Source organism: Tetrahymena thermophila (assembly GCF_000189635.1).
Source record: "Tetrahymena thermophila SB210 genomic scaffold scf_8254728, whole genome shotgun sequence".
Classification (NCBI taxonomy): Eukaryota; Ciliophora; class Oligohymenophorea; order Hymenostomatida; family Tetrahymenidae; genus Tetrahymena; species Tetrahymena thermophila.
The window spans coordinates 206,665-224,199 of record NW_002476492.1 but is presented as its reverse complement, the minus strand read 5'-3'; the positions used below and the strand labels follow the sequence as shown (position 1 = coordinate 224,199).

The window sequence follows — 17,535 nt, the reverse complement described above, 5'->3', positions numbered from 1 at the left end:
TGAGTTAAATTAACAAAAAAAAAGCAAGCACAATAAAAAGAAAAAAGAAAAAAGAAAAAAGAGCTTTATTGTTTTTAATTAGTTTTTATAATTAAAAATATCACAATCCAAAACAAATAAACTGTTTTTACTGAAGGCTAAGTGTCAAATTTGAGAGATTAATGCACTTTGATAAAGCAGAACCTAAGTCTTATGCACCTTAGTCACCAATTTAATTTTCACTTTTTAAATATTGAAGAAAAAATATATTATTAAATAGTTAATTAGAAGGAAAAAATGAAGAAATAATAAGATTAATTAATAATAAAAGCAAAAGATGAAAATAACATGATGAGTTAAATTAACAAAGAAAGAACAAAAAAAAGCAAGCACAATAAAAACAAAAAGAAAAAAGAGTTTTATTGTTTTAAATTAGTTTTTATAATTAAAAATATCGCAATCCAAATCAAATAAACTGTTTTTACTGAAGGCTAAGTGTCAAATTTGAGAGATTAATGCACTTTGATAAAGCAGAACCTAAGTCTTATGCACCTTAGTCACCAATTTAATTTTCACTTTTTAAATATTGAAGAAAAAATATATTATTAAATAGTTAATTAGAAGGAAAAAATGAAGAAATAATAAGATTAATTAATAATAAAAGCAAAAGTTGAAAATAAAATGATGAGTTAAATTAACAAAGAAAGAACAAAAAAAAGCAGGCACAATAAAAACAAAAAGAAAAAAGAGTTTTATTGTTTTAAATTAGTTTTTATAATTAAAAATATCACTCCAAATCAAATAAACTGTTTTTACCGAAGGTTAAGTGTCAAATTTGAGAGATTAATGCACTTTGCTAAAGCAGAACCTAAGCCTGATGCACCTTAGTCACCAATTTCATTTCCACTTTTTTAATATTGAATAAAAAATATATAATTAAATAGTTAATTAGAAATAAAAAATGAAGAGAAAAAATTAAATAATAAGATTAATTAGTAATAAATGCAAAAGTTGAAAATATAATGATGAATTAAATTAACAAAGAAAAAACAAAAAAAAAGTAAGCACAATAAAAAGAAAAAGAAAAAAGAGCTTTATTGTTTTTATAATTAAAAATATCACAATCCAAAACAAATAAACTGTTTTTACCTAAGGTTAAGTGTCAAATTTGAGAGATTAATGCACTTTGCTAAAGCAGAACCTAAGCCTGATGCATCTTAGTCACCAATTTCATTTAGACTTTTTAAATATTGATGAAAAAATATCTGATTAAATATTTAATTAGAATGAAAAAATGAAGAAAAAATATGAAATAATAAGATTAATTAATTAATAATAAAAGCAAAAGTTGAAAATAAAATGATGAGTTAAATTAACAATGAAAGAACAAAAAAAAGCAGGCACAATAAAAACAAAAAGAAAAAAGAGTTTTATTGTTTTAAATTAGTTTTTATAATTAAAAATAAATCAAATAAACTGTTTTTACCGAAGGTTAAGTGTCAAATTTGAGAGATTAATGCACTTTGCTAAAGTAGAACTTAAGCTTGATACACCCATTGAACCAATTTAATTGTAACTTTTTAAATATTGAACAAAAAATATATCATTAAATAGTTAATTAAAAGGAAAAAATGAAGAAAAAATATGAAACAATAAAATTGATTAATTAATAATAAAAGTAAAAATTTGAAAATAAAATAATAAGTTAAATTAACAAAGAAAGAACAAAAAAAAGCAATTAATATATAAAGAAAAAGAAAAAAGAGCTTTATTGTATTTAATTAGTTTTTATAATTAAAAATATCACAATCCAAAACAAATAAACTGTTTTTACTGAAGCTTAAGTGTCAAATTTGAGAGATTAATGCACTTTGCTAAAGCAGAAACTAAGCCTGATGCACCTTAGTCACCAATTTAATTATTACTTTTTAAATATTGAAGAAAAAATAAATCATTATATAGTTAATTAGATGGAATATATGAAGAAAGAATATAAAATAATAAGATTAATTAATAATAAAAGCAGAATTTAATAATAAAATGATGGGTTAAATTAACAAAGAATGAACAAAAAAAAGCAAGGACAATAAAAAGAAAATGAAAAAAGAGCTTTATTGTTTTTAATTAGTTTTTGTAATTAAAAATATCACAATCCAAATCAAATAAACTGTTTTTACTCAAGGTTAAGTGTCAATTTTGAGAGATTAATGCACTTTGCTAAAGCAGAACCTAAGCCTAATGCACCTTAGTCACCAATTTCATTTCCACTTTTTTAATATTGAATAAAAAATATATAATTAAATAGTTAATTAGAAAGAAAAAATGAAGAAAAAATATGAAATAATATGATTAATTAATAATAAAAGCAGAATTTAATAATAAAATGATGGGTTAAATTAACAAAGAAAGAACAAAAAAAAGCAAACAAAATAAAAAGAAAAAGAAAAAAGAGTTTTATTGTTTTAAATTAGTTTTTATAATTAAAAATATAACAGTCAAAAACAAATAAACTATTTTTACCGAAGGTTAAGTGTCAAATTAGAGAGATTAATGCACTTTGCTAAAGCAGAAACTAAGCCTGATGCACCTTAGTCACCAATTTAATTATTACTTTTTAAATATTGAAGAAAAAATAAATCATTATATAGTTAATTAGAAGGAAAAAATGAAGAAATAATATGAAATAATAAGATTAATTAAGAAATAATAAAAGAAAAAGTTGAAAATTAAAGGATGAGTTAAATTAACAAAGAAAGAATAAAAAAAAGCTAGTACAATAAAAAATAAATAAAAAAATAGCTTTATTGCTTTAAATTAGTTTTTTTTATTAAAAATATCACAATCCAAATCAAATAAACTGTTTTTACTCAAGGTTAAGTGTCAAATTTGAGAGATTAATGCACTTCGCTAAAGGAGAACCTAAGCCTAATGCGCCTTCGTCGCCAATTTAATTTTAACTTTTTAAATATTGAAGAAAAAATATATCATTAAATAGAGTAAGTTATCATACAAATTTACAAAAAGCGAGTTTTAAAAACTTTGTTTTTACTTTTTATAAGTTTGTAAAATTTTTCAAAAAAAATGATATTTTTTAAAAATATAATGTATATATATTTCAAATTTTACATTTTGTGAATTTCTAAAAACTCAAAAATAAAGCTGTTTAAAGCTAATTTAGCTTTATTTATTATGTTATTAGGATATATTACATTTTGTCTTTTTTAAATTAAATAGGCGTTTCACTTTATTAAATTAAAAGAGCTTTAATGTTTTAAATTAACTTTTTTTATTAAAAATATTACAATCCAAAACTAATAAACTACTTTTACTAAGTGTAAGTTTTAATGGCAAAAAAGGAAGAAAAAATATCAAATAATAAAAAATCAATAATAAATAATAAAAAATTGAATTGAAAATTAAGTTATAATCACTAAAAAATTTTTGTTTTGATAAAATTCAATGAATAATGATGATAATTTCAATTTATAAAAAATATTAATAATAATAAAAATAATGTTTGTAAATAAAATGTACATGAGATCAATATGGAGAACCTAATGAGATAAAAGTGAAGAGCTTACAAACTTTTTTTATTAATTTATATAAATGTAAAAGATATTAATACAAAAATTAATAATTACTTCTTCTAAATTGTCGTAATATTTAATTTATTATATCATTTTTTTTTTTCAAAAATAAATATTGAATAGTAAGCAATTTATGAAATTTAATAAATTAATTAATTATAAATGGATAAAAAGAACAAATAAAATATAATAATTAATTTATAAATTTGGTTTTATGAAGAGATTTTACATAAAAATTAATTAATATTCATTATTTAATCTTAATATTTTTATTTAAAACATATACTTAAAAATATATATAGTAGGAATTAAATATGATTAGTTAGTCATATTTGAAAAAATTCTATAAATTAATTAATCTTCTTAAAAATAAAGAAACAATTAATTTAAAAATAAACTATTAATATAATGATAGATTTCACAATTTTTTATATATAAATTAATTAATATTTAATTAAATAAAATAAGAAAAGGAAAAACAACATAAAATTAATTATCAATAAATTTAAATATTCTTTTTTAAATTCAATAAAATAAAATTAAAATTAAAATTATTTATTTTAAATTAAAAAGTAAACAAATAAATATATAAATATAAAATAACATAAAATTTGAAAAGTAATTAATTATTTAATTTTTTAATTAATTTTAGCATGTAGCATTTCAGCTACAGAAAAAATTTGCTGCAAATAGCAATATTCAAGCACATCAGCCATTCAAAAAATAGTGAATTCAATTCACTAAATTTTAGAAAGGCATTTGGTTATTATTTTTATTTTATTTTTGAGTATTAATAGAATACTATCAATCATCATACGATAAATCAAGGAATATATGTTCTGGAGAATATGTCATGAATTCTGCTATGTATTTATTGAAGGCTACTTTTCTAATGATTTGTTTATCAATTTAGATATTCATGAGGTTATTTATGTAAGATTTATAATATGGCTTTATGTGATTATAGACAGTTACTTTCAAGTTTTATTTACTTTTCATTTGTATTTTTTCGTATATTGACTCTACTTGACTAGGTGTTATCCTGCTGTTATCGTAAAATTTAATGTCAAGAATGGCTAGAGATTTATTTTAGCTAAACTTCTAAATCACATTATCAGTGATAAAATTTTCAGGGTGGACACAAGTTAAAGCGAGTTGTTTTATGTTTAGATTAGAGAGTTGCTCGTAAAATTAGTTGATATTTGGATTAAATTCATTTGATTATAATAATTGGATTTATAGAACTTATAAGGACTTTACTTATTGAAGAATTTATATAAAATCTTAATTTAACCTACCGAATTTCTATTGGAAATCTATTTTTAATGATAATTCTTTCAGAGTGGTGTTATTTTCTAAGAATTGTATCAAATATTTTAGATAATTGCTTGTATTTATATTGATTGAGATGCTAGTTAATTTATTTTTTAGGCCTTTTAATTATTCTAAAATACTCTCTGTAAATTATTTGTTCCCAGAAGAAATATGCAGTTTCTACAGTCCTATATTTTGATCAAAGAATTTTAAATTTTAGAAGTTATCTGTGTTAAGCTTTTATTATACATTGTAAGTGATTTCTTTAATTTTATTATTCTGCTTTAGTATTGCGGAGAGTTGCTTTATGTTAGTAGAAGTATCTATCTACAAGTTAAGATAGATATCTTTATCTAACTATTGTAATTATTGATGTAGATGTAAAGTTTTTTCCTAAAAATTGTAATTAAAAGTAATTTTTTTAATGTTATTGCATTGACTAAGTATCTAAATGCATTGCCCAAATTACTTTGTATCTACTTGGCCTTTTGTGTTTTAAAATATGATGATTTCTTCAACATGCTTTTATAAAATATCCACTCCAAGTTATTAAATTCTTTTTAAGTTTATTCCTAATATTTAAACTTTTTCAGAAAGTGAGATGATTTCATGTACAGATGAATATTCCTACTTGTACTCTGGATCAAATTTCTCTAGAACTATCATTTTTAGGTTAAACTTTTCTATTTATATATCGTTCGTAACATTTTAAACAGTATCTTTAATATATAATTGCTCTAAAAGAGGAAATATGATCAAGTAGAGCTTAGTCTGAAGAAGGCAGTTCAAAATTTAAGAATCGATAGCTAATGTGTGAATGTTTTTATTATCTCCAATCAAATCAATAATGAAATCGATTTGGCCTGTATTCTTTAGTGTTACAGAGTATTATTTTTTATGAACAAGCTACTTAATACTCTAAAAAGAGTTAGCGGTTGTAACATTAGTCTCTTCATCTGCATCAAAAATTAAATGATAGGAAGCTTCGAAATTATTTTAAAGCCTTTTCACGACTTCTTCATGAGCCTAAAGTTAAAAAATGTAGTCTTTAACTAAGATTTAATTCATTTTATAAGTTATTTGCTTTTCCAATATGTTTTGTGAATATTTATTTAATATATTATTTATCAAACCATTCTCATTTAATTGTGGTTAAAAAATTAACTCCTTACTTATCAGAAAAAAAGCTTGATAGATAAATCAATATATGTGATAATTAATTATTAAATTATCTTTCTCTTTTTTTCTAATCAGAATTTAAAAAGTTAAATAAAGTAGCTACGAATTAAGAAAAATTTAATTAAAACGACAAAGAATTTTAGAAATAGAAAAGCTAATATTATGAAGAAGATTTAATAAACAAATCAAAATTTGTATTTCTTAATTGTAAATATGTAAAATTAATACTAGTGATGCTAATAACAATGATATTTAATTACTTTTTAGTATTTTTTCTAATCAAAGCCAAGAGATTAAATAAATTAGATACAAATTAAGAAGAATTCAAATAATATAATAAATCATTTTAGAAATAGAAAAGCTAATTTTATTTAAAAAAGATTTGATAAATAAATTAAAATTTGTTTTTTTTATTAGTAGATAAATGTCCATAATACTAATACTGATCATCGTAATAATAATAAAATTAACCTATTTATATTTTTCTAATCAGAATTTAAAATAAATATTAAATAAATTAGATATAAATTTAGAAGAATTTAATTACTATAATAAAGAACTTTAGAATTTATTTTATTTAATAGAAGATTTCTTAAATAAATTAAATAAATTTCCTTTTACATATTGAAGGTACCGAAATTCAATTTTAAAATAAAAAAAGAGAAAGTTTATTTATAATTTACTTTAAAAAGCTAACTTACTACTTTTTTCAATTTATTTTTTTTATTTCTTTTTAAAAATTATTTTAATATAATTTTTTTAGAAAATATTTCTTTTTTAACTTAAAAATAGCAAATTTTTAAAGTCTAAGAAAATTTAATTTTAAATGATCAGAAATGAAAAAAGAATATAATAAATTCAAGGAGTTTTTAAATTTTTTTCTAGAAAAATAAGGTTACTAAAATAAAAAATAAATATCTGCAAAAAAAATTGATAAAAAACTTGTCTATAATAACTTTATATAGGATGAATTTGATAATAAAATGTGCACGTGTTTGTTTTAAAGATACCAAATGAAAAACCAAAATATATTTTTAAATTTATTCAAATATTTCACTTTTTTCTAAATTTATAATAGAATAAAATTTTTAAAGTAGATTAATGACTTAGATTGATATTTTAATAAGTTTTGTTTATTTTTTATTTAGTATAAAATATTTTTAAAATTTTAAACTTAATTAATTTTATAAATTTATTTTATATTAACGTAAATCATTAAATAAAATAAAAAATATTGGATTTATTTTTCATTTATTTCTATTTTAGTTTGAATTTGTATTTTTAATATATCTTAAAATCTAATAAATCGAATTCATAATTATTTTTGAAATTATTAACTGATTTATATAACTAATTAAATTTTATAAAATATTTTATATATATATGAATTCTATTAGAATGATATAAGATACTCAAAATGAACAAGGACACTAAATATTTTAATGAATTAGGATGCTCATAATTTTTTATTAAATTATTAAATAGAACAAAAATCAGAATAATATTAAAAAATTTTCAGCTAATAGCTTTAATTAGTTAGAGTGTAGAATTATCTTCAATAAGCTTTTTATTAGGAATGAAAATAATTGAATATTTAATTATTTTGATGTTTCTTTCCATTTTTCTAACTAAAAAAGCAGCTAGAACCATTTAAAATATAATAATAAAGATATTTCCTAATATTATTAAAATAAACTTTTATATTCTTTCCTCTGATTCAATAAGTTCTATTGATTTTTAGAAGTATTATTATGATAAATCAAGAATATCTAACAGTATCATACTCATTTTTACGTAATCGAATGTAGTTGGGTCACTTTGAGCAGGAGTATCTAAATAGAATTAAAACATTTGCCTTAAGACTTTTAATAAACCTTCACTAAATACTCCATAATTTACTGATGCGCATTCTTCTTATAATTGTGGTGAAGAATCAAAGATTAAACAGCTATTTGCTTGGTTGAGTTATTGGATTTTAGCAGAATAATAATACTGCTAGCCTTTGATAGGAATAATCTGAAAACTTTCTAGATAATATGAACTTATCTATTTAATATTATTATTAAAAAACTGAACAGAAAACTTTTAAGAGTCTAACTAAGGTTAGTAGTTGATTAGCTGATGAGCTGTATTTAAACAAGATAGTTCGCTTATTTTTTGAGAGTATTCTTTGTATTAATTTAATGGCTCTACTAGAGTATTTAGTTATTTATAAGTTACTGCAAATATCTATATTTTATATGAAATTTTTTTTTATTATCAATTTAAAAATTTAAAAAATTAAAGTTAAAGTGCTTAAAAATAATTTAATAAATATTTAGAAAGGTATAAAATAAAATATTACAATAGCTTGAAGGATAACACTCATTGATGCAACTATAGAAGTAAAGATAATCATTTTAATAAAAATAAAATTTTAATGTTTTATATTATTGTAAAGAACTTAGCTGTGGTAAGTTTTATCTTATTTTTAAAATATTAAAAGTTTATCATGATGAATTTGTTTGCTATTTATCATATGTGAACGTTCTAAATCATATTAAATGTACTAATCTTCATTTTATTCTAGAAAACTAATAATGTTAGAGAGTTTAATATATTCTTACTGTGCTTCATTTTAACTTATCTTTGCACTTATGAAAAGGTATTGTTAGATGATATCTCTAAACTTAAAGTTTATTTTTATTAAAAGTAAAAAAGCTATAAAGATTAGTGCAACAACCAATATCAAAATTATCAAATTCATATTTTAAATAGTTGTGAATCTGTTATTTATTTAATCTTTTATTTTCTCGCTAAAATTTTCTAGAATAGAATTTAACTGGAAAATGTTACTGGCTGGTGTTTGTATTCCATAATAGTTATTTTACGATGTAGCCTTGAATATATCAGAAAGAAAGCTTTCTAATTAATTAGTTATTGAATTTTGCAACTCATATTCTTAATTTAAGCTATTGTATTCACTAACATGGCTATTTAGCAGCTAACTCATCACTGAAATTAATTTTTTATAACTTTGATTTAAATTTAACTGATAAAACACTTAGTTGCTTGCTATTAAATAAAATTTAAATAAGAATTAAATTATATAAAGAATAAATAAATAAATTATATTTTATTAATCATAGCGTAAATGTATTTTTTTTAAAGACGCATTAACTAACTAATTAACACCTCTTTAACCTCAATAACACTGTTTATAATTAAATTTAGAGGGGAGGTAAACTAGGTGATTGAAGAAGAGGAATAATGGTTATATAAAGAATAAATAAATTATATTTTATTTATCAAAGCTAATGTATTTTTTTTAAAGACGCATTAACTAACAAATTAATACCTCTTTAACCTCAATAACACTGTTTATAATTAAATTTAGAGGAGATATAAACTAGGTGATTGAAGAAGAGGAATAATGGTATTTCATTTAAATTGCTTTTATAAAAAATTATGAATCAAGCAAAAACTAGCTAGGTTGTTATATTAATAATAGATCAATAATTAAATGTAATTCGAAATAAAAAATAAATTTATTACAATCATTTTAAAGACCAAAAACAGATGAAATGGCTTGCGAATAAGAAAATGTAGTTGTTTCTTATATTTAGTAAAGATTAGAGTCTTCTATAATTTAATTTACATAATTATTACAAAAGATTTATGAACCAGCAGCAGCAAAGATATGAAGGCAAAAAATAAATAGAAATATGACTTTAGTGAAAGCAATAAAGTTTTGTTTTTTATGAGAGTAAGCAATTCTGTGAATTTTCTGAACTTTCTTTGCTACTTCTGATAAACGACTAGATTTCTCTGATGTTACGTCGTTTTCTTTATTCTTTCCTTCACTTCTAATACTGAACTTTTCTTCATTTTAATCATTGTTGTTTTACTTATCTTTTTTCTGAATTTAGTTTTGATCTTCTTCTTCACCATCATCATCTGAAAGCGCACACTCTATGTTAATTACGTTATTTTTTTCTGTAGCCTATTAAATCTTCATAATAACTTCTTATTTGTTTGTTTTTTTCGAAGTTTTGCTTTCCTTGTCAGTAAAAGCTGTAGCTTTGGTGAACCGTGAATCATTTTATTCTGGATTATTTTATTCGCTTTAACTTTGAAGAATATCAATTTATTTCTGTGATTTACTGCTGTTTTGCATAGTTTTCATTTTCAGTTAGACATTACAGTTTTTTATTTTTATTTTTTTCACTTTAGGACTTAAACTTTCAAGACTTCCTTCGTCTTCTATTTGGTCAACTTTTTAACTGCTCTATGAACAGATTTTAATAGAAACTTTTTTTGGCTTTTTAATACGTAAATGAGTAATTTCAATTGCTCGTTAGTGATGATCATCATTTAGCTGAGTTAGGCTCTTAAAATTTTCTTATTCATCCATAATATGACAGTCATTTATTAATAAATTATTATTTGAAAAAGCATTAAATATTTTTTCTTATTAGTTATTTATTTAGGCTTAAGAGTAGTTAAATAAACTCTCTCTTGGAGAGACCATGTTAGTTTAAGAATGGATTTACTCAAACTCCCTCTATGATGGTAAAAAACTTAGATTATTATGACTGTTAACACTTATGATATTCCTTTATGATACAGTAAAAGGAATATTATCAAATTTTTGATCTAAAATTTAATTTTTTTAATTTAATCCCATAAAGCAGTCATTTTCTATTATTTTACATGAAGAGTTAACATTTGAGATAAACCTTAAATTATTATTTTCGCAGAACTTAGGAAGTGTGCTCAATTTTTATTCAAATTACTCATTCATAAAGTCAATATCATGATCCATTTCATCTAATTAAGAAAATAAATTTTACTCTTTTTCATCAAGGAATTTCATTGATTTATTTGTTTTGATTGTATTTTTTTACTAGAAATTTAGCTCTTCATGGTCTATTCCCTCACAAGAATTAAAAGGATTGGATGTTATTTTAGTTGAATGAGTATCTTATTTTGTTAGCTTTATTTCTTCTTAGAATTTAATTTATTTAGAAGGTTATATTTCATTTTTGAAAGATGCTTATTTGTTATTGATTAAAGTTGTCATTGAAGGAATTTACATATTAGAAAAAGTTTAATCTTAAGAATATTAAGAAAACTATGAGTTATATAGATGTTAATTTCCTTCGTTATTCTTAATAGGAGTAATTCTGATTATTTCTAAAATGTACAAAGTCAACTACTCTCCACTAATTAAAGAGAATTTGTTTTATATTAAATTAGCCTTAATATCAAACTGAAATATATCTTCATTATCAGCAATATCAACTTCATCTTCGAATTCTTCTAAAATTTTTATTATGTGAAATATCAATTTGTTAATGTGTCTGTCTTTTCTCCAGTAATTCTTAAATCTTATTATCATTTCATTCATACCTTCATTTTATAAAATTAATTAAATATATTAATCACATACCGTGGTTTCTCATATATTAAGGACTTTTTTCAATAAACTGTAAAAAAATCTGAATTAATTAAGGACTAAATTTGATCAAAAGTTTTTATCTGAATATGTCCTCAATATATGAGAAACTACGGTATAATGCATCAACAATATGAAAATTACTATACTTAATAAAATAATTATCTTTGCTTCAGCTACAAAGGTAATTTTAATTAAAATTAGTAAACACTAAATTAAATTTTATATTTAGTATTAGTTGGAAAAATAATTAAATATGTACTTGTTTTTGTATGAATTTAATCACATGAAGAGTTAAATAAAATAAATTTATCTTAAAATAAAGCATTTTTTTAAAATAAATTTTTTTAATATCAATAAAGGTTTATTTTTTACTAGAATTGAGTTTGAGGACACACTTAAGATTGTTAATCTTGCCTTTATGTGAACATTATCTTAAATATGAATCTAAGTCTTCAATGAAGAGCTACATATTGGAATGTACGAGTTACTGGACTGTAATTTAAGGACATACTATTTGACAAAATTCAAAGAAATTTTAGGAAAAACTATCTATGAAACCATGCTGATCAATTAAGACATATTATGAATTGGATGGCTTTCTAACAATTAGAGAGCTAAAAATGAAATCATTATGAAGCTCAAAAAAATAATTAATGTAAATTTTAACTGGGAATATAAATCCTTATTTGCTTTTAGCAAAGGCTTATCTGTATTATCTTAAAATTTTCGACTAGCCAGAGTCAATAAATCTTTCTAAAAATAGATCATGCTTTTCTCCGATCGTTTAAGGCATGATTTCGTTCACACTTTAAAGAGAATCAAATTCGAGTTTTTTATACCCGAAAAATATCGGGGCACTCGCTGAATATTTGAGTATTTTCCCTACTTTTGTTCTGAAGTGAGCAATAATTGTTGCGACATTTCCTTACAAAATCTCTTATCCTAAAATTGTGTACTAAGAAATATAATAATCTACTTTTTTTAAAGATTCTGTTAATTTATTTTCTAAATATAGAGCTTGTTTTAAGTCTTAAAAAAGCACAGCATAAAATATTGTGAGCAGTTTAATAAAATGAGGAGAGTTTTTGTGAGTTAAATTAAAAAATTCTACTTTTGTTTGAAAATATTTGCATTTTTTAATGATATTTTTTTAATCTTTGTAAAGATCATACAAAGAAGCATAACCAATAATCAGCTTCTCAAAGTAAATTTGCTTCAATTTAATTAAATCTTGCAATCTATGGTTGAAAAACTTTTTAATTTCTTCTGTAACAACAAACGAATCAAAATTTTCATATCCTCTAGCCTCTAAATTGTCTTTCTTTCTTATAGAGTATTTTAAAGCTTTGTCTTTATTTTTGATTTCATTTTCTATCAAATCAGATAGTGACTTTTCAACTACTTAAAAGTAATAAGGCTTTGAATCAATGTGAAATGCCCATTTCCTGACAAAGTAGAGAGCCTTAATAAAATTCGCTATTTATAATAGAAAATATCTTATATGAAAGTTTGTTTAACCATCAAATGCAATAATTAATTTGTATTTTCATAATTTCATTTTAAAAATTTTAATTTTGAGAAAGGTAAATAACTCATTATGATTAAAAAACTGACATCAAATGTAATCTAAAGTTATAAAGAATTCATTATATGGAACAATTTTCCTTCTAACATGTAGAAAAAATAATTAAAAAAATAATTGAATCAATTTTTAATTAATTTTTTTTCAGCTGATTAATTGTAATCGCCCTTAATTAACAAAATTTTCAATCTGTAACAAAAAAGTTAAAAGATTCTTAAATAATTAAGAGATCCTAATGATAATTCAATTTTAGAAATTTAATTAAAAAATCATTTATAATTAAATGTATGGTTAATTAAATTTATACATTTTTTGATTATAAAATTCTCAGCTATTAACTAAAACAAACCTTCAAATTGCATATTTAAAAACAAAATATATTCGAAAAATTATTCTTGTTTTTAAAAAAATTCTAAAAATATGTTTTTAAAAATTAGATTGAAACATGATTATTATTGTTTTATGCAATCCAATCCATGTTTTCCTTTCTTAAAATAAATGTTTTCCTATTTAAAAAGATATATATTTGAATTATAAAATGTAACTTTTTTAAATAATTATTTATTTTTATGAGGTAGTTTGTTTAAATGACTACTTTCTTAGATGTTAATTAAAAAGGCGTTTGAAAAAATTTACCTTTTATTTCTATTTCGAAGTAAATGTAGCGTATACCTAAGCTAATTAAAAGTTAAAATTCTCTTTAAGAATAAAGATGTCTTAGAAGTTATTCGTATTAATAATCTATAAATTGCAGAGTCCATTTTTTGAAACTTAAAAAATCTTGTTGAAGCACTGAGAAGTTTATTTTTGTTAACTTTTGATGTCCACAATATGATTTTTGTTTTATAGTTGATTGTCTACTTAACTAACTTGTTTATTTTAAAGTAGACGTTTGAGTGGATTTTGTAAATGAACTTTTTTGCTTTCTTTAGTAATTCATTTTTTCAAAATCAAATGCTGCTTGGGTGAATACTTAAGGATTACTTACTTCAGAAAATTGAGCTTACTTAGGAGTAGAGGATGATATAGATTATTTCATAGTTTAGCGTAGAGATCTGCCGTAGCTAAGAGACATATTTTTCATTTTCATAACCTCATATTCTTCTATATCTTCTTTATCACTGTAAATATTCTTTCTTGTTGTTTTGAATTACTCTATGTCAAATTTCTTTCCAACGGCATTAATAGGCACCAGACTACCATTGTTAATGTGCTTGCGTGAATCATAATCTTCATTCTAAATAATTTAATATTTGCAAGGACAAAAACTATCTATGCAATATCTCTAGTGAACTTCAAAGATCCCTAATAAAGTCAATTAATTTTGATATGTCTTCTCCATTAATAAATTAACAATCTCTAACAAAGCATTAACTGTTTCTTAAGGTTACTCTTTAAAAAAAGAAAAATCAAACGTTCTAGATTTATGTAACCTTATCCTTTCCCATTAAACTAAAACTCCTCCCATAAAACTGCCTAAAATTAGCTTCATAATAAATAAAACATTATATTTTTTATTATATTAATTTGAAATCATTTTTATTTAACACCTCAAAAAAAAATGTTCCAAAAAATGATTTTCATTTGAAATTAATTTCATAGTTATCAAATAATTAATTAATTTGTGTTAATTTTCAAATACTTAATGTAGATTTTTATAACAATTAGTCATATTTTTAAATATCACCAAAATTTTTTTTGAATTAATAAAATATAAATTGAATTTTTTGATATCAATTTAAGGTGAAAAAATGGTGAGGAATTATAGTAAATTTTTTTTATTTATTGTAATCTATTTTTTGGGTTATTAACTTTAAGAATATTATTTTGTAAATGTAAATAAAAATTTAATATTTAAATTACTCTTTAATAAAAGTCACTAAAGATAATAAATTAATCAGTAATAAATAATAATATAAGAACTATTACTAAATTTAACTAATTTTTGTTTTGAAGTAATTGGATACTTTTAAAGAATGCTCAAGAAGAAGTTGATTTTAATTTATATGAAAAGCAAGAAAGGCAAATTAATTAATTTTTAATCATTACATATTTTATATTTTTCTATATGATTTTCCTAATAATTTTACCTAAGAAAAAATTTAAATTCTTTGTTTTGAGTAATAATTAGATATTTTCTAAAATCTGAATACCTAATTGTATTTTATTAGATATTCAATTTAAAACTGTAAAATAATCTATATTTTAAAATACTATCAAAATTAAGCTTATTTGCTATTTATTATTTTTAAAACTTATTTTTTAGAGCTAAATTAGTTTGTTTAAAAATTTAAATTTTATATTTGCATTTGTTTTGTTTTGTTTTATTTTATTTATTTTCCAAAAATTTCACCAATGTTCTCACTATGAAATAATAAGAATATGTAAATAATATCTTACGAATATGAAAAGGAAGTTAGAATCGCTCAATTGATTATAGTGTCTAATGTGGAATAGGATTGTGGCAGCTAAGTAAAAGTTTAAAAACACAGCGTAAATATGTGAGATACTTTTAGTGAATAGCGGATAAGAAAAGAAGTATTAAATGATATAAAACAGAGCTAGAATCTCAAAAGCAAATAAAGAAATTAAACTACCAAAGTAACTTAATACATGGGCAACTAAAATAATTGAATAGTCAAATAGCTTTAAATAAGTAAACTGACTTCTTAGACCATTAATAGGAATAAATTATGCTATAGAATGAATGATACTATTTATTACTGACAAACCAATACCTAGTACTATATTAATTATAATTAATATATATCTTAAAGAATTATCTTAATATTGTATATTATTTTAGCATTTATTGCTCAAATTTTGCTAGCCTTAAACACAAAACATCATACTTGATGTGATGTCAGCTTAAATATTAAACAATATCCATCTCTGCATCTCTAAGAAAAATGTTGTATAACCCATAAATATTAATCCATTCTTAAATTTTTTATCACTAAGATTTGTAGTAGATCTTCCTAAAATGTAAAAAGTTATAAGAAAGAAAACTTCTAATAAAATGAGCAATAAGTTAATTATAATGCCTTGGGCTTCTTGCGATATTTATAAAAAGTCTTTCAATAGAGGTGATATTCGAATATACTCGCATCCCTTTAAAATATAATACAAAATCTTATCTTAGACCTAGTCTTAGCTAGAAGAAACAGATCCAATCAGCTGTAAGAAAAAAATAATGATTAAAAAGTGATAGTAGAATTTGGGTCGTGTAAGCTATTTCTCAAAGTAATTGACAAAATAAAAGACTTTTGAGCTTCTTTAAAGAAAATGGTCTCTAACTGGATTATAAAATGTTCTTATTTTTAAATTTTTAAGCTATTTCCAATGATCTTCTTTTTATCTTTCTACATTTTTTAATACTTTTCTCATGCTTTGTTGTTTAATATCCTTTACTCAAAGTCTTATTTTCTTTCTTTTTGTTTTATAAAAGATTTGATTATATATATCTACTGATAATTATCAGCCAAATTTCTTCTTAAGAAATTAATTAACAAATACTAAAAAATATAATTTTGAATGGTATTGTTATTTGTAATAAATTAATAGAATGTTGTGTAATAATTATCTAATAGATTGAATACTTTCTATGTTTATTTTTATAATAATCTTTATTTTTTATACTGGAAAATTTAAAAAAGAGTAACAACATTCATGGACTACAAAATATCTAAAAAGTTATTATTTTATTCCATTAATTAATTTTACTTTATTTTTTTTCTATCTATAGAATTAGAATTTTTTTCTTTTTGTTATTATTTTCATGATAAATTTGATATTTTTATTTATTAATTTTATGATGGATTTAAGTAAGTAAGTATCTTTTGAATATTGTAGTATCTTTTAATAATTCATATATCTGCTTATTTTTATTTGAAAGAGTTAAATAGAAAGAAAAGAAATCTTAGAAAATTTACATAGAAAAAGCATATTTATCATCTAATTTTAATTAATTGTCAAAATTAGTTTAATTATTTGATTTTAATAATATCAAGAATATTTTCATTCATTCCTTTATCCAAATTTCTTAATTCATCTCACTCTTAAATATTTTTTCAAGTTTTTTAATTCGATAATTAAAATTAGAGTCTCTAGTAAAAAATATAAATTAATCAATATTTTTTCTTTTATATTTATCTAAAGAACTGTAAGCAATGAGATTGAATTCAAAAATTCTTTAAAAGAGCAAAATACTTATTAACATTCATATTATTTATCAAATAAAGCATATAGATTTAATTAAATTAAACAATAAAAGACATATTATATCAAATAGAATAGTTATGTTAAATAATTTTATTTTAAATTGCAATTCAAAATGTTAGAAATAATTAATTGTTTCTTTAAATTATTTTTAGATTAAAATTGATTAAAATATTTGTTGATTACTAAAGCCTTAATTACTATTTTAAATGCTCATCTAATAGATTTTATAATTT

The 17,535-nt window shown here is 21.1% G+C and overlaps 3 protein-coding genes across 3 annotated transcripts; all 3 read right to left on the bottom strand. All coding sequences in view use genetic code 6, as the record gives it.

Moving 5' to 3' along the window:
* Positions 1-445: 445 nt before the first annotated feature.
* On the bottom strand, positions 446-3,659 carry TTHERM_000835550 (cyclic nucleotide-binding domain protein; the record flags this gene model as incomplete). Its single annotated transcript, XM_012796470.1, has 11 exons — positions 446-554; positions 796-885; positions 1,129-1,218; positions 1,466-1,555; positions 1,814-1,903; positions 2,157-2,246; positions 2,500-2,589; positions 2,847-2,936; positions 3,106-3,195; positions 3,514-3,563; positions 3,621-3,659. 11 exons carry the CDS (start codon positions 3,657-3,659, stop codon positions 446-448), a joined length of 918 nt encoding a protein of 305 aa, XP_012651924.1.
* A 711-nt stretch (positions 3,660-4,370) lies between these two features.
* On the bottom strand, positions 4,371-5,948 carry TTHERM_00835550 (hypothetical protein; the record flags this gene model as incomplete). The annotated part of the gene is made up of 1 exon (XM_001031318.1): positions 4,371-5,948. One exon carries the CDS (start codon positions 5,946-5,948, stop codon positions 4,371-4,373), a length of 1,578 nt encoding a protein of 525 aa, XP_001031318.1.
* Positions 5,949-7,574: 1,626 nt separating this feature from the next.
* Positions 7,575-16,468, bottom strand: TTHERM_00835530 (transmembrane protein, putative; the record flags this gene model as incomplete). The annotated part of the gene is made up of 6 exons (XM_001031316.2): positions 7,575-8,288; positions 8,404-9,113; positions 9,594-11,450; positions 11,872-12,975; positions 13,718-14,567; positions 15,482-16,468. The coding sequence occupies 6 exons, from the start codon at positions 16,466-16,468 to the stop codon at positions 7,575-7,577; spliced, it is 6,222 nt and encodes a 2,073-aa protein (XP_001031316.2).
* Positions 16,469-17,535: the final 1,067 nt, after the last annotated feature.